The sequence below is a fragment of the Arctopsyche grandis genome, chromosome 10 (assembly GCF_051622035.1).
Source record: "Arctopsyche grandis isolate Sample6627 chromosome 10, ASM5162203v2, whole genome shotgun sequence".
Lineage (NCBI taxonomy): Eukaryota > Metazoa > Arthropoda > Insecta > Trichoptera > Hydropsychidae > Arctopsyche > Arctopsyche grandis.
Genome location: NC_135364.1, coordinates 3,916,487 through 3,938,753, shown reverse-complemented (window position 1 = coordinate 3,938,753; position 22,267 = coordinate 3,916,487). Strand labels below are relative to the sequence as shown.

Below are 22,267 nucleotides of genomic sequence, written 5' to 3'. Positions count from 1 at the left end.
GTTCGGCTATGTTCAGAAGGTCTCTGGTCTGCTGCTGTGTGTCGACGCTTGCTGCTGTGGGTCGACTGGAATGTGCTTTTGTCGATGGGGTAGAATTTTCTAGAATGATTGGCACCGTTCCGCTCGATGTAGTTTAATGGCTGAGGTGTGCTTCAACCGGTTTGTTTCCGCTCGACTGGTAGGGGTGGAGCTTTCTAGAAGGTTTTGGCACCGTTCCGCTTGAGTTTAGTTTAATGACTGCAGGTGTGCTTCGACCGGTAGGGGAGGAGCTTTATAGAAGGTTTTGGGAATGTTTTCTGCGTCGCAGTAAATGTCTTGATGGTGATGAGATTACCACAACCCCATTGATGTATAATATACATAGATGGGCCCCTGACGTGTGATTTTGGTCGGAGATCTTGTCTTCACTAACTGAGGGGTGCGGGGGGCTTAACTAGCGGGGAAGTTGGGTTTTTTTCCCTACGACGTAGCGGTACCTACCCACCTACTAAGAGAAACTGTGCATGCGCCATGTATTTTGCATGCGCCAAAAGGGAGACCAGTATAACACGTGAGGGCGGATCTATTGTATTATACATCAATGGTGTACCCTCAATTCTCTGATGAATAGAAAAAACACATAAAGAGAGTTGCACAGAGAGCAGTCGGCGCTCGACATCGCGAATAATATCGCGCGTGTGCGGGGTTCAGAGTGGGGCCGTGGAGTGGGGGCGGGAGAGTGTCGGCCGCCATGTTGAGTGGTGTGCGGCCGCGCGCCCGCTAGCCCGCTACACCGCTAGCACGCACCGCCACGCCGGATTTCCAGGTGAGCCCACTGCTTAGCTTCTTCTTCTCCTCGTCTCCATCTCCATGTTTGTGTCCCCTTCTCCATCTCCATCTCCATCTCCACCTCCACCTCCACGTCTGCACGCTCACACTACGTCGCTGCATCGCCAGACCTCGAGGGCGCGGCCTCTCCCCCGTCCCCTACATTCCAACACTTAGCACTATATACTCGCGCCAAATGTCAACGTGGAGGAGACGCCCCCTTTTCAGCCATTGCTCGAACCTCATCGCTCGACTTTGCCTCGGAGCGAGGGCGGGGTGGGGTGGGCGCGGCTCACGTGACTCTTATTTTCCGCCTGGAATAAGACACTCCCGAGTGGCGGAGCCCCGGGCGTGCGCCCCCCGACGCCTCCCGCCACCCACCCCCTGCCCTCTCGACCAATAAAAATGGCGCGTAAATCAATGACAGTGGAGTGTCACGCGATGACACTCGACTGTGGCGCCACCACGCTTTCGACCAACAAAACAACACGGGAAAAATCCCTATTATGCGACATTACTATAACACCTCTACATTCAAACATTTATATCAAAATCATACCCCAACATGAACGAACACAAAATAGAACATCCTAGCAATTATTTAATATCAAAAAAAAAATCGCAATATACTAATTGATATCAATCAAATCGCGACCTCCCTTTCGTGTCCATTTCGAAGCATCTAATGACGTTCTAAAGTCGAACATGATGCAATAGTCGATTGCATATATGGGAAGTGCATCTCTCACGTGTGCGGGAAAATCTATTGCAGAATCCGATAACGGCGTAAATTATCGCAACCTTAAGGTCAATATGCAAACTTATCACCTTTCAAAGCGATACAAAAATATATATCTGTTTATAATAGAACGTTTATCTGATGTTTGTTGACTGTGACTGTGTATGAAAATGCACTTTGTGTCGACTCGGACGGAAGTTAAATATTTGCTCGTTTGTCCCGGTCGGTGTTCGGACACTGAAGGCTGATGATTTCTCAGATTTGTTCGCTCGTTGGACGCATTCAAATGTGTGCTCGTCGTCGTAAGTGGAATCATTGCTCATTTAAAAATATATATATATATATATATCTATTCCTTATCTTGTTTGCTAATATCGTATAAATAGATCGGAGGGCTCGCTGATGGAATGCCAACGAACGTAATGGACAATAAATTACTCGGATTATTTTTTAAATACATGTTAATAAATACGTGTAAGGTGTGAATTTTGATCTGTAATTTATTAATGAAATAGTTGTGGTTAAAATTTTGCGTTTTACACTTGATATTTTATTAAAACATAACAAAGTGTAGAATCCAAATCACTATTTTTAACTTTCAAAAAGATATGATCAATACAATTTTTACTTTGGACTCATGTATGTTAAAACAATCTTATTTAAATTTAATTTTTTTTTTATAGTACTAATTATGTAAAATAAAAGAGGCTTTTGGTCCAGAATAAAGAATATTTTCATTAAAATGTATATTTTGTCTTCAATTTATACCAGGAAAGCCTAACGGGTGACCCAAATGCGCCTTCCTGGCCAGAAACATTGTACATTTGATACAAATGTTATCAGTATTATACAAAGTACATAAATACATATCAATTCATATCCACAGAGAGACATCTATGGTCAAATTTGTAAATTTGCAGCAATTTATATACAATTTGAGATTGCTGAAAACTCTATATTTGCCAGAAACATTGTACATTTGATACAAATATTATCAGTATTATACAAAGTACATAAATACATATCAATTCATATCCACAGAGAGACATCTATGGTCAAATATGTAAATTTGCAGCAATTTATATACAATTTGAGATTGCTGAAAACTTGATATTTGCCAGAAACATTGTACATTTTATACAAATATTATCAGTATTATACAAAGTACATAAATACATATCAATTCATATCCACAGAAAGACATCTATGGTCAAATATGTAAATTTGCAGCAATTTATATACAATTTGAGATTGCTGAAAACTTGATATTTGCCAGAAACATTGTACATTTTATACAAATATTATCAGTATTATACAAAGTACATAAATACATATCAATTCATATCCACAGAAAGACATCTATGGTCAAATATGTAAATTTGCAGCAATTTATATACAATTTGAGATTGCTGAAAACTTGATATTTGCCAGAAACATTGTACATTTTATACAAATATTATCAGTATTATACAAAGTACATAAATACATATCAATTCATATCCACAGAAAGACATCTATGGTCAAATATGTAAATTTGCAGCAATTTATATACAATTTGAGATTGCTGAAAACTTGATATTTGCCAGAAACATTGTACATTTTATACAAATATTATCAGTATTATACAAAGTACATAAATACATATCAATTCATATCCACAGAAAGACATCTATGGTCAAATATGTAAATTTGCAGCAATTTATATACAATTTGAGATTGCTGAAAACTTGATATTTGCCAGAAACATTGTACATTTTATACAAATATTATCAGTGTTATACAAAGTACATAAATACATATCAATTCATATCCACAGAAAGACATCTATGGTCAAATATGTAAATTTGCATCAATTTATATACAATTCGAGATTGCTGAAAACTCGATATTTGTCAGAAACATTGTACATTTGATACAAATATTATCAGTATTATACAAAGTACATAAATACATATCAATTCATATCCACAGAGAGACATCTATGGTCAAATTTGTAAATTTGCAGCATTTTATATACAATTCGAGATTGCTGAAAACTCGATATTTGCCAGAAACATTGTACATTTGATACAAATATTATCAGTATTATACAAAGTACATAAATACATATCAATTCATATACACAGAGAGACATCTATGGTCAAATATGTAAATTTGCAGCAATTTATATACAATTTGAGATTGCTGAAAACTTGATATTTGCCAGAAACATTGTACATTTTATACAAATATTATCAGTGTTATACAAAGTACATAAATACATATCAATTCATATCCACAGAAAGACATCTATGGTCAAATATGTAAATTTGCAGCAATTTATATACAATTCGAGATTGCTGAAAACTCGATATTTGTCAGAAACATTGTACATTTGATACAAATATTATCAGTATTATACAAAGTACATAAATACATATCAATTCATATCCACAGAAAGACATATATGGTCGAATATGTAAATTTGCAGCAAATTATATACAATTTGAGATTGCTAAAAACTCAATATTTGCTAGAAAATAGGTAAGGTTGCCAATTTGTTGGAACCGTTTCAATGAAAATCAAAAAAATTGGCAAACTTTCGACCTGGAGTCACAAATCCAAAGTCAAGCCAGCACAAACCAGTGGGAATTGAACCTGTGACCACTCTGTTCATAGCATTATATGCTAATCACTAGTCTATTCTGCTGGTTATTAAACATTTTTTATTTAAATTTGATGATTCTTTTCTTAGTACTAATTATGTAAGATAAGAGAATCGTTTTGTCCACAACAAAGAATATCTTTTTAAAATGCATATATTTTAGGTTAAAAAAATCTATTTTGCTTCCGAGAAAAAAAGTACATAAAATAGTTCTCAAAATTTGCACGTCTTTTGGGGTTTTTTTCAATATTATATTGTACAGGGGTCATCAACCCTTTTAGAGTTCAAAACACCTCTTTGTCCTTCATCACGTGTTCAATAACATTCGCACTGTTAACTTTCTTCCCAATTTTGTAAATGTGCTGAATCATCGCGACATTTATTAACGCTCATTCGTTGAACAAAGATACAAACTTGGTTATAATTCATTCACTCGCAAGTGTGCGAAACATTTGGCCAAACGCCAGTCGTGCGAATCTAACAATGGTTCGTGACTCCTTTGTGTCAGAATCTCACGTGGCCAGTGTGTGTGTGTGTGTGTGTGTATACATTCTATATAATTAACCGTGTGCATTTTTTTTTTCTGCTGCTTTCAGGATAGGGGATGGTGTACTTCCATCATCTCGGCCACTGACAATGCCACTGAGAATAGCTCTCATCCGCCACTCTACATAGATCATATTATAACGTATAATAATAACAAACGAACAGCCAACGAGAGATAGAAAGAGGTAAAAGTGGCAACCAAAGATTTAAACAAAAAAAATGTTTTAGTTATAAACAATGAGATGCTGCATTATATCAATTGATTCTTGGCTCACGAATAAAGGATAATGAATTATGGTTATGAGAAAATGTTGAACTGTCGTGAAGATGCCTAGTTTCACGGTAGCTTTGGGCTCGTTCAGCGACCGCCGCCGCCGCCGTGATCAATTGCCTTTCGTAAATCGTTGTTTCTGATGGCTCCTACTTGCATCACTTCAAAGGTTTAATATTTAAATTTAAAACACTCGGATACTTGTGTGCGATTCGGCATTGCTGACGCTGCCTCGTCTCTCTCTCTCTCTGTGTGTTTAGGAAGCATGAAGTATCCTCCGGTGTGTTCAGCACATTGGGAAGGCGCCGTGGGTCAGTGGCTTCGTGGACAACTGGACGCTCGCGGCATAGATGCCCTCGCTTACGGTCGCTACGTCCTCAGCTTACTGACCAGGCCGTTGGATCCTGCCGATCTGAGCCCGTCCCCGATAGGGAACAAGGTATGTCTCATTTGTTATTTCCTCCTTTGAACTGTCGTACGTAGATGTGTGATTTAACTGGGATGTTCGTTCAGCAGAATTGGGAGCGACGGAATCAATCTGACTGGCCGCCCGTGAAGATCGAAGCACTGAAACGTTCCGCTGCCGTGCAATGTCTCATCAACGCGTCTGACGATCAAGTGAGTGATGAAATCTCGCATAATAACATCGACGTTCATGTAATTCTAATAAGTCGGTCGATAGTACGACAACATGACACGGTGAAATATGTAGACGCATTCAATAGCTGATTATATAAGGGGTACGATTTGACTGTACATTAAGAAAAATGCTTTGTATCTTAACTCTTTGAATATAGCGAACAAGCCCTTGGCAATCGAGTTTTCCACCTTAAATACAGATTTTAATATTTACTCTAGTTACCAGATATGTTAATTAACACATCAAGTATTATTTTAAACATTAAAATACATGATATATCTCGTAGTTTTGGATTAATTGTCAAATAATCATTCTTCATAATTGTATGGAGATGTGACGTCACATAAACGAGGTTTCAGTATGGCTGCACAAAAAATTGATTTTTGACTGGTGTATATGAATTTTAAGCAAATTGAATAGATGGCATTCAACTCTCGGTAATGTAATCAACCAATTTTGAATCTTAAAACAGTTGAAATAGGCGCATATAAGGCTCAAAGTCCCGTGCAAAGTTCAGAAATTCTATGGAAGACAGCCGCGCTAAACAGACTTGTCGCCCAAAGCTTCCATAGAAGACGGCCGCGGGCAAACGGTTAAAAGAAATGTTTGTGCATTAAACAATCTCTTATTCTGCATGGAATCAAGTATTTTGGCATTATAAAGTGACCGTTAAAAAATATGAAACGGTCATTCGAAAAAATAGATCTTAGCATTAGAATGGGTACAAAAACGTTGCAGTCTTCCGCTATCGACAATTGTCAATTGTCAAAAAGTGTTTACTTTTGTTACTCACTAGTGAAGTGTAATGTTAAATAAATAAAGCCAACCCTAACTTAACCTAACCTAACCCAACCATAAATAAATAAAATATAAACAAACGTTGGTTTGCATTTTGGTATTCGCGACGTTGCCAATAAAGTTCATCTGTCATTTTAATGCACATTTCATCCACTTTTTAAGTAGCAAATATTTTTTTCATTGATCAAAGCAAACTTTCTAAACTTTTACAGAAACTCTTTTATGTACAAATATTTTTTTTATTAAATGCACATTTATTTTATAAAATGGACATTTAAATTGTTCCCTTATATAAGTTGTTTAAGTAATGGGTGGGCTTTTTAAAAGGAATTGATACTATTTTATTTTATTTATCTATTTACATATTAGCCACCGTGACAGTTCAGAATATTTTAATGCTATATAGGAAAATTAGCGAGACATCTATGTTATAGATAATAAATTTTTGAAATCATATTCAAATAGTGGGTAGGATAGTTTGTTCCGATTTGATGGAGGAACTGCATTAACAATGAAGTCAGATAAATTGGCAAACTCTGATAGGAAGCGATCGACTTGGAGTCACAAATATCCAAGTCTGACCAGCAGCTTTAAAGATTATACTCGGAATAAATTCTTTTCAATCGCGGTCAGCTCACAGGATCGAACCTGGTGACCTCTCGGTGCTTAGTTTTAACTTTATGGTTTGTGTAAAATTTAAGATGACGTTTTTGATTATAATATATATATAATATTAGATATTAGGTGTTTTGGTTGTATAATTGATATCTCAAGGTGTGTAAATAAATATACGTATGTGAGATTTCGAAGAAACAATTACACATGTACGAAGATAATATGGCTTTGTATGGTCAGTGTATTGGCTCTTTGTCGACAAATATATGATTGGCTGCAAGTTTGAGTCATTGTTTCTATCATCGTAGTGGCTTCAGTTCTATTTGCTCGATCTGGTGGGTCTACGAGCAGATCTGGCCATTTGTTGTATCGTGGTCGTTGACCTTGGGTCGCTCAAACAAAGATGATGCAACATCTGAAACGTTCTAGAATATTTCCAATACACAATGTTTTTGTTTTCATGTTTCTGATTTCTTCTTGAATACGTGGCTATTAGTATTTCATATTTGTTGACTTGTGTTTGTTTCTTTTGTATAATACTTCCTTGAGATTTTCATATTTTGATTTTAATGTTTGCAAATTTGTGGTGATAGGGATGTGTTGAAACTTACTTAAGCTGTAGCTGATTCCAGATTTAAATTAATTTCGCAAGGTAAGGACTTATCGAGCGGTGTATTTTGTAAAAAAGGATATCTACATATCCAAGAGTTGAGCTATCGAACAGTAAATGTTTAATTTTGACGATTTTTAAATCGCATCGTTATGTGTGTATTAAAATTTTTATCTCCGGAAGTATTTATATTTTTGCACTTTGGTATATTAAGAAAATTAGCACGTGATTAAAAATTTATCTTTGTGCATTGGAAATTTAATATTAAAATGTTGTTTATTTATTCAATTTCGTATTTATATATGTACAATTTTTTCTGTGTAGTATTAATTTAATAAAGTTTTTTTTTTGTATGATTTTAAAAGCATTTCTATGAAGTTGTAGGTATCCATTTTTCCAAGTACACTCTTTGGTTGTGTATAAAGATTTAACGTGTCCCGTTTGCGTGTTTCAGAACTCCGGTATTGAAGAACTTGTCGACGAACTGTGCATCAAATTGAAGGAGGTCGAAGAGTCGAACATCCAGAGCGGAAAGCGTGATCTTCAGACTACAAAGTCTTCGCGCAAGGAGCGTCTACGTCCGCACTCGCCTCGTGAAATGGCTCGTTTGTATTACGCAGCGTTCCCCGCTCTTGTACCGTCAAACTCGACGTCCGAAACTGTACAGCCGTCATCCATTGACGCTGTCGTGGCTCCGTGTCCGATCACGCAGAAGAGCAGGAACATCTTGTCGCACAAACACACCTCGAGCGGCAAGGATTGCTCGCGCTCGAAGAAGTCGCAAGTCTGCAAGGAGCGTCCGAGTGTCATTCGGAGTCACAATCACGCCGGCCATCGTCAGAGGAGGTCTCGCAAGTCGTACCCTCACGCAGAAGATCTGCCCGAGTGGGTGAACAACGGTGACGTTTGGGACATGGAGTCGCAGGAGCATGTGCAAGATTTGATCAAGGGTATCGATGAAGGGTACGGTACGTGCGATAACACCATCGTCGATGAAGTTCCGTCAACGAAGAGGCTATACGAACGCGATGCTGATTATTTCAATGTAGATGGAGATGAGATCATGTTCATGAAAAACTGGGCCATTGAGGATGGTTTCAAGTCGCTTCAAAAGTCACCATCCGAAGAAGAGTCTATGGCTAAATTTAAAGCCAAGTTCGATCGCAGCTTAGAGGCTCTGTGGCCTAAGGAGCAAAACAACAACATTGAATACGAATTGCCTCTAGATTTTCATGATGTACCATCGCCCTCTGATAGAATGTTCGATTGTTACTCGGCCGACAAACCGCTTCCTCTATCTCTCACCAGTTCCATATGGTCGAACAACGATTCAAAGTCTGATTGGGAAACTAACGAATCGGTCGCCGTCAATCTGCACCCTCAGTCGGCGGCGATCGAAGCCGCTCAAATGAATCTCATCCCGGCTAAGCAGACCAACGTTTGGCAAAACGACGACTCGTACAACAAGGAAACGATGGAAGTGATCTACAACAAATTGAAACCGTTGAATTTGGACGATTCCACTGCAGAATCGTCGCACGAAATCAACGCGAGCAGTCACGCGCCCAAGTGGGTCGAAGATAGCGCCAAGGAGCCGTGTTTGTTCTCGTTTAAATTGCATCAACCACCCATCGGTACTCCGGCTCGCAGTCTGAACATATTGAATCACGACAGCGTGCACAGCTCGTTTATGGAAGTCGTTCCGAAGGCACCGTCTGGGTTCGTCGGTGACAGTTTCGTACGCAAAAACAACAGCCTGAAATTGGACCTGTCCAAGACGTTCTGCAACATCGTTGACGATGGCGAAAAGGAAGAAGAGGACTTGTTGACTTCGATGCGCACTCACTTTCGGCCTATCAAACACGACGCCACCGATTGCCCTCAGACCGTCGTCAACTATGCAGACGGAATGACCTTCCCCATCGTGAGCGATATGGACACCGTGAAATTTAGTCGTAGTGATTCTGGCACTATATTTTTAGAAACCGAAAACGAACCGCCTAAGCAGTATATGGAGTATCGTAAGCAAGGGATAGATTACGCCCGTTTGGATATATGCTCATCTTCTATTTGTTCCGATGACGGCTTGTCTTCCAAAGATTTGATTTTGAAATTCCGAGTGTGCCAGACGGAGAAGTCCGTTCAGACCGAGGATGCTGATGCCGATAGGTCACCGTTGCCGAATTCTTACCTCCCGCAAGAGTTTTCTTTGCGTCCCGTGTCCGACAATTCGAACAAAGTCGGCGGCTTGGATCCCGATAAAGAGTTGGAATCTTTGGATTTCAATTGGGTGCAATGCGACGAGTGCAAGCTGAACAACAACCAATGGCTCACCGACGATTGGAGCTCTTGCAACTCGTCGAAGATATGGAGTTCGGACGATGCCGTCTGCAAGACCTGCACCGAGCAACAGGCCAAGACCAAGATGAAATACTGCACGTCGCGGAAGGACAAGATATACGAGGAGGAGACGGCGCGGGAGTGGGACGAGCTGCTGTCCGACTTGAGATATATACACGATTTCAAGTCGGACGGCAACTGGACAGACGAGCTGAACACGCCGAGCGAGAACTGCTACATCGCGCCGACGGAGATATCGATCAGGGCCGCCGACGGCAACTTCATCCAGAGCGCTCTCCTCGCGAAACGAAACGACATGGAGAACGTCAAGTCGTGGTTGGGCAAGGTCGAGTCGAACGTCGTCGGTAAAATACTAGACCACTCGCTGATCATGTACGGCAACGTAGAGCCGCACTGCGAGGCGTGCGTCGACGACTCGGCCAACCCCTCCGCCCTCGGCTGGAGGGTCGACCGCAAGCGGCGCCACTCCGCCGTCAGCGGGGGCCGCGCCAAGGGAGCGGGCAAGCTGCGGTGTACGTTGCCCGGCCAGGACGCAGTGTACGTCTCCCGGCCGATGCACATGCCGCTGCTGCCCGCCACCGACCGACCTCTGACCCGCTAAAGACTCGACCCCGCTAGTGAATACCAGGTCTTTTAATTAGTATTTTATTTAGGAAATTTTGACCACACTCGTATGCTATTGTGTGATCTCGCAACGTCGGGATCTATCGTCGCATTGACTCTATAATTATTTATTATACATATGTATATGCAATATGACTACATTTAAAAGACCTATTATTCATTACTGTCATCGGCTCGTTTTGATTTATCACTCGGGTCATTATTGCTCATCGTTAAATTTCAATCATGTATTAATTATTCAATGACAATAGTATTCTCCAATATACGGCATAACTTTCCAGCTATTCTTATTACAAAAGTCATACATGAATAATAAACGTGTACGATTTATTAACTGTACATTGATAAAAATACTTTGTATCTTAAAAAAAATTGTTTGTGCATTAAAAATTTGCATTAAACAATCTCATATTGTGCATCGAATGAAATATTTTGGCATTATAAAGTGACCATTAAAAAATCAATAGAATATATACAAAAAGTGGCAACGTCTTCCGCTATTGACAACTGTTTTACTTTTGTTTCTCACTAGTGAAATGTAATCTTAAATAAATAAAGCCAACCCTAACTTAACCTAACCAAACCATAAATAAATAAAACCTGACGAAGCGTTGATTCGTATTTTGGTAATCGCGACGTTGCCGATAAAGTTCATCTGTTATTTTAATGCACGTTTCATCCACTTTTAAGTAGCAAATATTTTTTTCAATGATCAAAGCAAACTTTCTATTGCAATCTGTATTCCGTCATTTAGAAATGCATACAAATTTTTTGTAATGTACGGAATAAATTTTTAAATGCACATTTATATTATAAAATGGATTTTTAAATTGTTCGCATAATAAATTACACTCGAATTCTTGCCTTGAACTATGACTGGAATACGTAAATTATTTATTTAGGTATAATGTGATCTGATTGAGGCCGTCTGCCGTGAGCTAAACCAGGCCTGCTCCTTGAACCATCAGTTTGGAAAATAATGAAGTCTAAAAACTGATGTTTGACGAGTGTTTAAGTGTCGTACAGCGCCACTGCAGCGGTTGTACGACCTATTCATAGCATAAGAGCAGACCTGGAACTTTTCTGTGATAATAGCCGAGTTTTAAATCAAAATATGGCGATGATAATATTTTCCATGGTATATACATAGATATGTTATTTGTTCGAATGTGTTTTTTTTTTATATTAAACTAAAAAAAATCACTTAAAAATAATCATAATGTAATTTTTGTTTTCTTTTATGTGTTGAATTTTATGAGGGGGTTTTTTTTTCAACGGAGACGTGTCTGGTTGCTGTGTAACGTCGTCGGACCAAACGGAAGCATTTGGAAATGTTTGTACGGATTGGTTCGAGGATCGACGAAGCACTCGGAGCCGGCCCGTCCTCGTCAGGTTTGACGCTCGTTGCGTTCTTCTCGGTTGAAATTTTTCATTGTGATCTGTATACGAAGTGTTTTATTTTTTGTTCGTCGATTATGGAAAATTGTGTATATTGTAACCGAGAGGGATTCGGGGCGTAGTCTTATATATATATATGTAATAAAGAAAATGAGAGCAAAATGATTAAATTCTAAACGGAAAAAAATTATCTTCAACACATATCTGTAGTATTCTGCGTTTTTAGTTGGTTTAATGTGTATTTTTTTTTTGTTCCATATGCATGTTATTTATTGTGTGGTAGACCATCTTGAGTTTCGAGGAGTACACGATTTAGATAGAATAATTTTAGTTAATTGTGTATAACCTTCCGCTTTTTTATTTTTAGCGGAGGATACTTTAGTATGAATTACGAGAGAGCGAGCTGCAGAAGTATATATATTTATCGTTAACGTGTATGCTCAAAAGGAAAAATATATAATTATCACCGACCGGACGTGTGCTATCCTCTCTCCGGTCGGATATATATATAAATATTATATATATTATATATATTATACAATATAAAACGGCAAACGTTAATACGACAGTGTGTATAGTTGCACGCCTTTTGTTCGATTTGTCCGTTTGCCGTTTTATTATTGTTTTTTTTGTTTGTTTTGTTTAATTTTTTTTGTTGTAGTGACGCCTTTAAGGCCATCAAATGGACAGTCCAAATATATATTACCAGAAAGACGTCCATTAGTTGTTAAACTTTTTTACTGAGCAAAAAAGCTGTTTATTGTAGTCGAATGGATGCAAAAACGTTTCAATGTTTTGCAACTATCGATAATTTCTTTTTAGCTCTAATATATATATATATAATTTGCTATTAAAAATTTCAATTGTAGCATAAAATAGTCGGAATCTGTGTGCGTTGGATTTCGTACAACACACCGTATTAGTCATTGTCTATGTATATATTGTATTTATATATTAAAAAAAAAAAATGATTGAAGTAAAATTAATCAAATTTTGTTGTTAGATTTTTTTATTTGGTTCAATTTGTAAATTCTACATTTATTTTTTGATTTTTTTTCTTAGTGGAAACATAACTATGTTTAGATTATTGGGCATTAAGGTGTCACGTACCATCGTAAACCAAATATTTATGTTTTATTTTAAGTTTTTTTGTATTGTATAGAATCACGTCGACGATTTTAATACTATATACAACTAGGAATCAATTCTCTTTGAGTGCATAATTATTATTTTTTTTTTTTTGTTTTATTATTTATCATTGATGAAATTTGTTAATTTTCGTCGAATCGGCTCACACAATAGGTATATATATATATATATATATAAACATATTGAAGTAATTTTTTTTTTATTATTTATAATTGTAAGAGCTAAAAATTCACATCATGTTTCACGCGGCCTTGTAAATTTTTTTTGTCATATTTTGACTGGCCCTTTTATTTTGTTGTAAATATGTATGACGTTTGCCGGTCGATGTAACGTTTTTTTTTTTGGCTGTGCACAATTGGTTTATTTATAATTTAAATATATATATATATATATATATGTATGTGTATAGTTCGTTTCAAATACGAAGGCTCTTGTCTTCGCTCTCACCAAGTGTACGTAAAGACGGATCTTAAACCACTCTTTCGAGCTTAGGACCATGATTCGAAATTAATTTTGGTGTTATTCACAGTGACATCTAAAAAAACATATCCTGTGATATTAAAGAAATTGAAAATGGTCAATATTTTTCCTTAATTTGTTATGTATTCAAGAGGTAGTGTCAAGAGTTGATACTGAACACAAACAAATTAATGGACGGTTTGTAAAAACGCGTGGCGATTGAGTGGTTAGTATTTGGAAGGATCTGTAGTTAAATTTGATGATTCTGTGTCACAATTTAATGTCTTGTAAGCTTTTTTTTTTAACAAATTAGAATCTTTTCTAAAAAAAAAAGTAAATAAGTGAGCAAAAAATAGGTTTTTCTTTGAATAGCGTGTTATTGTTTTCAAGTCGCAGTTCCGTAGTGATCTAAATAAGGTTGCAATAGTGATTAAATGAATATTTTTGTAATCAAGTTTCAAACTTACCGTGTTTTTAAAACGTGAAACAATTGTATATGATTTTGATTGAAACTGAACAGTCGTATATATATATATATATATATATATATATATCATAAATATGTAATTAGTGTCATATTCACTGTACTGTTTATATATTACATATATATATGTAGTATCGGGAACGAACTTAGACATTTCACATTTATAATAGAGGAAGACGACGACGACGACGATGATGATATCATTCGTAATGTTAATTTTAGTTTGTAAAGCAAAACAAAAAAAAATTGAAAAAAAGTAAAAATAATACTACGATAACTGGAAAACAGCTCTCCGTACTTTTGTGCATACTTTTATGTTCTCTATATATTGTTATATTATAAATTTATCAATATTAACGATTACGTGTAGCAGCGGGAGGTTTGTTTTGTCAGTTATTTGAATACGTATAATGTATATTGCTTAACTATATAGGTTACGGCAGGTCGGATTCGAACGCCTCGACGACGGTTCCCAAACTTTCGCACGATATCTTGACGTTCAGAAAGTGTCGGAGACGGAGCGTTCGGATCCGTCGGAATTTAAACGAAGAAGAAGAAAAGAAAAGAAAAAAAAAAAACACGTGTATCGTGTGTACACTTAATACACACACGATACACTTAATACTATACTATTTATACACACACGCCTAAAACATACATTTGTAAATATTTAGGGAATGATTAATAGGAAAATTGTGTATAAAATGAAACCATAATGTCTCTCATATATATATATATATATATATAAATATATATAATGATAATGATTACTTTCATTTATATTTATGTATCCGTCGGCTTCTTTGATGTTTAAAAGTTTGTCCGATACGTTTATCTTTATTATATATACTTTACAATTGTATGTAATCGTTCGTGTGTATAAAACAACACTATAAACATTTACAGATCACACACACACACACACACACACACAGTCATTTTACACATGCGTACACACATATGTGAAATTTAGCAAGGTTTTTTTTATATATATATATATATATATCTTGCCTACTTGATGTGCAATATGTTATTATTATGTATTTACTTACTGTTCGTTTTGATTTGTCTGTTATATGTATATGTATTATATTTTATGTGTAGTTTTTTCGTTTTCAATGCAAAATTCGGTTTGATCTGTCGTTCCGTGTGTGTGTACGTACAAAAACTACATGATATAATTATATTTTCTCAAATATTTAGCGTTTTTTAGAGAGATGTGTCTTATAGCGTTGTCGTCGTCTCTCTTTGCAAGTGACGTGACGGCGGCGGCGGCATTGGCACATTTCGAAAGTGTGTGTCAATTAAACGGCACTATTTATATTATATTATATTGTATTACATTACATTGTATTGTATGATTTGATTTGAAAAGGCTCATTTAAACTAAACGTACGTACTAACTTAATTCTTTCGTTGATTTCTCATTTAATCTGTATAAAATGAAAAGGACATGTGTGCTAATTTTGATTATTTTTTATATTTTTTTTGTATCTCTTCTTAACCTTTCCCTTACGGTGCCAAAAACATCTGCGTGCTCCGATGATATGTATTTTGTACACATACATTGACGTAATTCGTAATTATATTACGGAGGAATACAAAAATTCTGAACCTCGTATGTATTACATTTCATATCGATATTCCCATTATTAGAGTCGAGTTGTAGTAAATACATATCACAGGGGAGGAAAGGTTAACGTTGAACTTTAGTCACGGTGAATATTATTATATGTTTAATGATTAACCAGTAACTGATTGTTGACTTTTTGGGGTACGATTCGGTCGGCCGCTTTCTGATGTGTCTCTTATTTGAGATTTATTGTTTCGATTTTTCAGCAGCGGATCGTCTCGTGCTGTGTATTATTTTTTTTTTTCGTAATTCTTCTGCACATGTGCGTATATTTATGAACTTACAAATATACTTTGAATATTGCTTGTTTCGTTGTGTATACATTTATCTATCATTTTTGTATTGTTATTCAGATTGTGGTACACTAATGAACTAAAAAAAAAATAAATAAAAATGTAATTAAAATGTTTAAAAAAAAAAAAAATCAAAAATACCAATTAGTGCCCTGATAAAAGAAACAATAATGTGTCAGAATAGTTGTAAATTGTATAGTTGAGATGCAATTATGTCTATTTGCAGAATATAATATGTTCTTTGTTTGAGAGAAATGAAAAATGTGCTTTGAATTATAGTCGTAGTAACACTATGATTCAATTGTGATTTTAAAATATGTCTCCGATGCTGCTTTTTTTTAAACTAAATCGAAGTAAAAAAAGGAACTTTATCATTGTCGCACTTGTAATGAAAGTGGCCGAATATACGGGCCGATTGCCATTATATTTTAAAATATTATTATCATCATCGTATGATTGGTACTGTATTATATGTGTATATGATACAAAAAAATTTCATTTCTAACGATCGATTATATATAATGGTTTATCTGGGAAAAATTGATTAGTCTGTGCGTATTGTATTATTGTTATGTGAATGTAAAATGAGGTTATAATAAAAAAAAAAAACAGCATATAAACAGGAATTTTGTTCTGGAGCAGGGCATGTGCGTTGTGTATAGACGCGTGTAAATGCTGAAGAATGTTTGAGTTTTGACAAATAATCTTAATTGGAATCCTTCGACGGAGCTGGTGGTGATTGATTTGAGTCCGTGCGGTGTTTCTCTGCTCTGTAAGGTCCTTTCTGCCGTTTTAAATTGTGGCCGAGGAACACTGTGTCGATGTCGTGAACGTTTTTAAATTGTACGGAAGACGTGTATGTGTGCTTGATTATGTATGTTGAGTATATATATATATATATTTATATATATATATATATATATATATATATATATATATATATATATATATATATATATATAATTATTTTTTTGTTTGTCTCTGAGAAGATATTTTCACCAGCCGTTGTACCGCCTCGCAGCGGTTTTGTTAATTTTATTTTTCCATCTATGTCTCCGTTATTTGGCGAAATTTCCGAATGAATCTTGAATGCTTGTGAGAATCGTTCGATTGATTTGTTCCGACGTTTCGCACGTGTTGCAATACTTTCTGGCTTACCCGATTATTATTATATATCATACATGGACATTTATAAATTTTTGGTTTGGTTTTCTTCAAATAAAAGAATGCAACAACTGCTGTGTTTTTTTTATTATTATATTTCCTATCCTCATATGTATAAACGATGCGGTGCAAACGATCGAAAAGCTCCAGACAGACTGAGCCACTGATTAACTGTACGTGTACCTTATGCGTGCGCACTGCTCGCACTTACACTAAGCGAAATCTACCCGAAGTCCCGACATACCCACCGTGTATACGTTCTGTACTTCTGATACTTTAGTTCCGAATTTTGCCTTATTAAACTCGCCAGAAAGATCCAACTCAATTTTAATCATTGCATTTGTGCACATCGAAAGGTTACTCGTCATCTGATGTGCAATCTAATCATTCGTGAAGTCGAGAATTGCGTTTAAAGCAGCCATCCAGTTAATCTGTGGTTCAGTCTATCTGGCGCTTGTCGATCGTTTGCACCAAACCCATGTATAAACATTGATTGGTGAATATAAAGAGGGTTGAAATTAAGCTTAATTTTAGATGCAGACTTGAAGTGGATATTTTAATATACTCATTATATTTGCCTATAACTGTAAGCAATAAATTAGGGTTGTCAGGCGTCCCGATTAATCGGGATTGTCACCAGTTTTAGGTCTCGTGCCCCAGTGTCTCTTGGGACGCCCAAATGTCCCGGTTTACTCCTTTTTACATACCTCTTATACAGTTCACATGGTTTTCGTGTAATTGGTAATTTTTTATATCTCATTATTACATACCTCTTTATACTTCACTTACGATTACAATTCAGGAAAAAATTTGCCTCTTATCCGATCTTTTTCATACTTTGCCATATTGCTCATTTTGGTCATCAATATAAGTAAATGTGACCTCCGCCATTAGGATGCAGAAAAAATATCGTTTTAGACACGTTTGAAATTTGAATTTCTGAAAAGTGCCTGACGTTTATTCAGTTTTTAGTTTTAAATATAGATGGCGGTAGTAAAATAAAATTATTGGTATTTTTATTCAAAATAATAATTTTATATACAAATTATTGAAGTTTTTTAACTCAGAATTAATATAAACTATAAACAAAAAGTCGATGTCTGGACCAGACAGTCTGGTAAACACTGCAGCAATATTCAACACAGAACTATTTGTTTCTGTCTTATACTTTCTGGAGGACTATGTGTAGAAGGGAGACAAAATGTGTATCAGGCATCAATCAATTTATCTTGAATCGATAATTTTCTCACACAGAATGATTCATCACACGCGGAATAGACACCGTCAGAACAGAAAGACTAAAAGATTTCTGTGATTTTGCTAATATTGAATATAAAAAGCACCAAAAACCTTATTAGACTTTTTCACTAATCCTCTCAGTGAAGTCCATCTTTTGTTTCTTCATGCAAATAACTTGCATGCAATCTGACAACCCTAAATAAACTGATGTTTTGATTTCAATTCTAAATAAACATCGACTGTCTATTCTATGACTAAATAAGAAATCACTTGGTGGACGGGAAAGGTCCAATCTTGGATTACAATCATTTATTAAACTTATGCAGTGGCGGCTCGTTAGAATTCATAGGGGGGAGGGGGCTGCAGAGATTAATCGGGCTGTAGTAGCCCGTTGACCATACCGGTGATGAAATGCAGACAAAAATGCATCATGATTTCCACACTAGCAAGTGTACGAGTCTTGCATAGACCCGGGCCACGCCGAACGACTTGTTTGAAGGCGACCAGACCAATGTATGCAGTTAGATAGAGCGTGCCACACCCATTAGCTTCTTGGTCGTTCACATTTCCATTCATTTTTTTCTAGTGGCGCCACTAGTCGGCCAACAAAGTTGCTCGGTGTGTCCCGGGTCTTAATTTTCAAGGCTTGCTTTGAACTAAGAACTAATAATAAATAATCAAAATATGTTTTTGTTTTTTTTTATGTTTATTTATGCACCAAATTTAAGTACTGCCTACAAATCATAAAAAAAATTGCATTCTATCTCAAGGTGAGTATTTTACAAGTTTTAGGTTATGTGATAAAATCAGGACATTTTTTTCAAAAGAATATTTCTAAACAATTGAATACTTGAAATACATTAAAAAATCATAGATGCACATTTATGAAAATAAAAAAAATTGATTTAAATATTTATAAACATGCCTATCCTAAGGATTCTGCTAGGATAGATACCCAAAAAACTAGTATTGTATTGGTAAAACCAGTACCTTATATCTACACATACTGTACTAGATTTCATCACGGCATGAATTCAATGCAGGTTTTTCATAAACACGAGAAAGTTACACCACTTGTATACATAATTAGAATAGTTTTACAATTCAAATTAGGACAAAAGTGCATGTTAGCTGTCCAAAGGTATGCTAATAGTCTGTGCATGGGTAAGTGTGTTCCACAAAGGTGACCTGTCCGGAGTTGGATTTGCAATTTGCACCACTCCGGGCTTTTGCAACGAGGCTTGGGCCAACCGCTACCTTCCCCCTTCCAGGAAGTACCTGGCCGGTTGGCTCAGCAGTCGGCTGAGCTGCATGCGCTCTTCTCGATCCGGAGTCATCAGCTCGGTCTGAAAATTAAGAATGTTTTCATATGCTACACTTTATAATAAACAAAATTTGACAATTATGTATAGACGGTGTACTTGGGTCTGCTCCAGATCTGATCTTTCTTCTAAGACGGTGGCCAGATCCAACGACGGCCTGTCTCGGGCTGATCTGGCTATGCTCGGAGTGCGTGCCACTCTTCCGGCACCCAAACGGACTAAAGATAGTCCGGTACTTGTTACACCGCAGTTTCTTCGCCTATCTCTTTCTCTGAACAAAATATGTAAAGCTAATTAATGTACGGGGAAGAAAGTTTTGGGTGAATATTTTATGTAAATGCTGGGTATTTTATTATTTGATCTTATGTAAATCATTTATAAATTTATGTAAGTATAGGATGGTACTAAGCTTACTGACACTTCAAAGCGATTAAAATCCTTTTCTTTATTTTCTTTTGGGTTAACATTAAGATAAAATAATGCTAATTCTTACGTTAAGGTTCTGAATAATCGTTCTTGTAGTTTCTGACTGTCGAATATTTTTTTTACAAATATGTTCAGATCTAGATTTCGCGTAAAGACTTGTAGAATATCAAACGAAACTAGACTTTATCTATTCTATTGATAACTGGCTTACCTCGATAAAATAAACGAATTTTTGTTATTTATCCACAAGAATAGTCGAAATATGATTTTTCAAGTGGAATTTTATTTAATTCTCATATAAAGACAATTTAGTATATTATCCCTATTAATTCAATTCAATTCAGAGTAAATACTAGTACGAGCTTTTAGCTCGCTATTTTACCGATTTAAAATTCAGCATTCTTCCAATTAACCCTTTTAAACGAAAACAAAAAATAGCGTAGCCAGAACACTATCCCAATAAATATGTTTCAATAGAAAATACTCGATATAAAATAGTATTAACAGTGGGAAAAAATCCCAAATGAAAATACGTACTTTTGACGTTTGATTTGAACTGGACGACTACTCAGAGAGATTTGAAAGCTAAAAAGTATTACAAATGAAAGATAAAATACCCGACTATAGATCCCAATATTCATTTTGAACATTTTTTATTACCATATTCGTGTTTACTGGGCATAGATCTATAAGAAAAGTCGGATGCGGTGCATCCGCTCTAAAATCGCCAGACAAATTGAACAACAGATTAACGGACGGCTGTTTTAAATGCAATTCGCATCTTCTCGAATGATAGATTGCACATCAGATGACGGGTAACCTTTCGATGTGCACAGATACAATTATTAAAATGGTAATTATTAAAATTGAGTTGGATCTTTCAGGCGAGTTTAATAAGGCAAGATTCAATAAGTTCCGAATCTTGCCTTATTAAACTCGCCAGAAAGATCTAACTCAATTTTAATAATTGCATCTGTGCACATCGAAAGGTTACTCGTCATCTGATGTGCAATCTATCATTCGAGAAAACGAGAATTACGTTTAAAGCTGACGATTTGTTAATCTGGCGATTTTAGAGCGGATGCACCAAACCCAGAAAAGTCATATCTCGTCTCAGAACCATTTTTCGTGTCGGACAGTGTTATTATACACATTAAATATCAAGAAAATAAAAATAATTTATAATGTTGAAATAAAATAAAGAAATATTGTTTTAAAAAAAAAAAAACTACTTCCGGTTTATGAATTCCGACCAAAACCTTATCAGCTCTAAGTTAGTACATAAAGAATACAAATATAAATTTTCAGCTTGATACGTTCAGGGGTGTGGAAAGAATCGTGGACACAACATTGTTGACCTTTCTAAGAGGAAAAAATTCCATTTCCGGTTTATTCAATTTAGTGATTTTTTTTATTATTTTCATAATTGATACAAGAGTTATACTTGAAATTTTTCGTGAAGAAAAACTTAAAAAAAAGAGGACACCTATAAGGGGAGGTACCATTTCCGGTCATCTTAAAAATTTGAAAAAAAATTACGTCATATCGATGAGAATTTCAGTAACCGATACTAAGTTTCAGTTCGAAAAGACTAACGGTGTTCAAAAAATTCCCAAAAAACACTGACAAACAAGCACACATTTTTCTAGATCATGAAAACGTGATCAGTGATCGATTCTGAGTTCGAATCTAAAAGTGTTTTCGTGACGTTTAGCGATTAGAACTGCTTCTGTAACTCGTTTGATAGTTTGAGTCTGGTTCAGCATATATTTTCGTATAGGATTGGGACTATTCAAAAAGTATATACCCAATAACGGTGATCGGACAAATGCACACAATAGTGCTGCAGTCTCGAGTTATCCAAACTTTCAAAGGCGCTCAAGAAGAACTCACGCAATAGAATTCCACAAAAAATAGTCAAAGGGATATTTGTATGTTATCCGAGAGCGCTGACTCTTGTTTTGTGGAATTATATTGCATAAGTTTTTCTTGATGTGGATTTAAAAATGAAAATGTGGATTTATCAAGACTGCGGCACTATTGTG

General features: G+C 35.9%; 2 protein-coding genes across 5 annotated transcripts in view; one reads left to right on the top strand and one right to left on the bottom strand.

Annotated features, from left to right (window-relative positions):
• Positions 1–688: 688 nt before the first annotated feature.
• Positions 689–12,495, top strand: LOC143917849 (uncharacterized). Of its 4 annotated transcripts, none has more exons than XM_077439457.1 (5): positions 689–805; positions 4,787–5,176; positions 5,268–5,446; positions 5,524–5,625; positions 8,125–12,495. In XM_077439457.1, exons 3-5 carry the CDS (start codon positions 5,273–5,275, stop codon positions 10,630–10,632), a joined length of 2,784 nt encoding a protein of 927 aa, XP_077295583.1. In that variant the 5' UTR covers positions 689–805; positions 4,787–5,176; positions 5,268–5,272; the 3' UTR covers positions 10,633–12,495. The 4 variants fall into 4 exon arrangements, with proteins under 4 accessions (XP_077295583.1, XP_077295582.1, XP_077295584.1 ...); XM_077439455.1 differs by having other exon boundaries at positions 707–805; positions 5,521–5,625; positions 8,125–12,489; XM_077439456.1 differs by having other exon boundaries at positions 4,787–5,446; positions 5,521–5,625; positions 8,125–12,489.
• A 6,691-nt stretch (positions 12,496–19,186) lies between these two features.
• The window catches only part of LOC143917851 (uncharacterized), a 39,435-nt gene continuing 36,354 nt past the window's right edge, over positions 19,187–22,267 (bottom strand). Inside the window, exons 4-5 of the mRNA XM_077439460.1 lie at positions 19,896–20,067; positions 19,187–19,820 (exon numbers count right to left, since the gene is read on the bottom strand). Of these exons, the coding sequence (XP_077295586.1) occupies positions 19,728–19,820; positions 19,896–20,067 (265 nt within the window). The 3' untranslated portion in view covers positions 19,187–19,727. The remainder of the gene's footprint in view (positions 19,821–19,895; positions 20,068–22,267) is intronic.

Bases quoted from the DNA above. Each gene is read 5' to 3' on its own strand.
- LOC143917849 (XM_077439456.1), top strand. From the start codon at position 5,273: ATGAAGTATCCTCCGGTGTGTTCAGCACATTGGGAAGGCGCCGTGGGT. The intron at 5,447-5,520 runs GTATGTCTCATT...ATGTTCGTTCAG, and splicing joins CGTCCCCGATAGGGAACAAG to CAGAATTGGGAGCGACGGAA. The intron at 5,626-8,124 runs GTGAGTGATGAA...TGCGTGTTTCAG, and splicing joins TCAACGCGTCTGACGATCAA to AACTCCGGTATTGAAGAACT.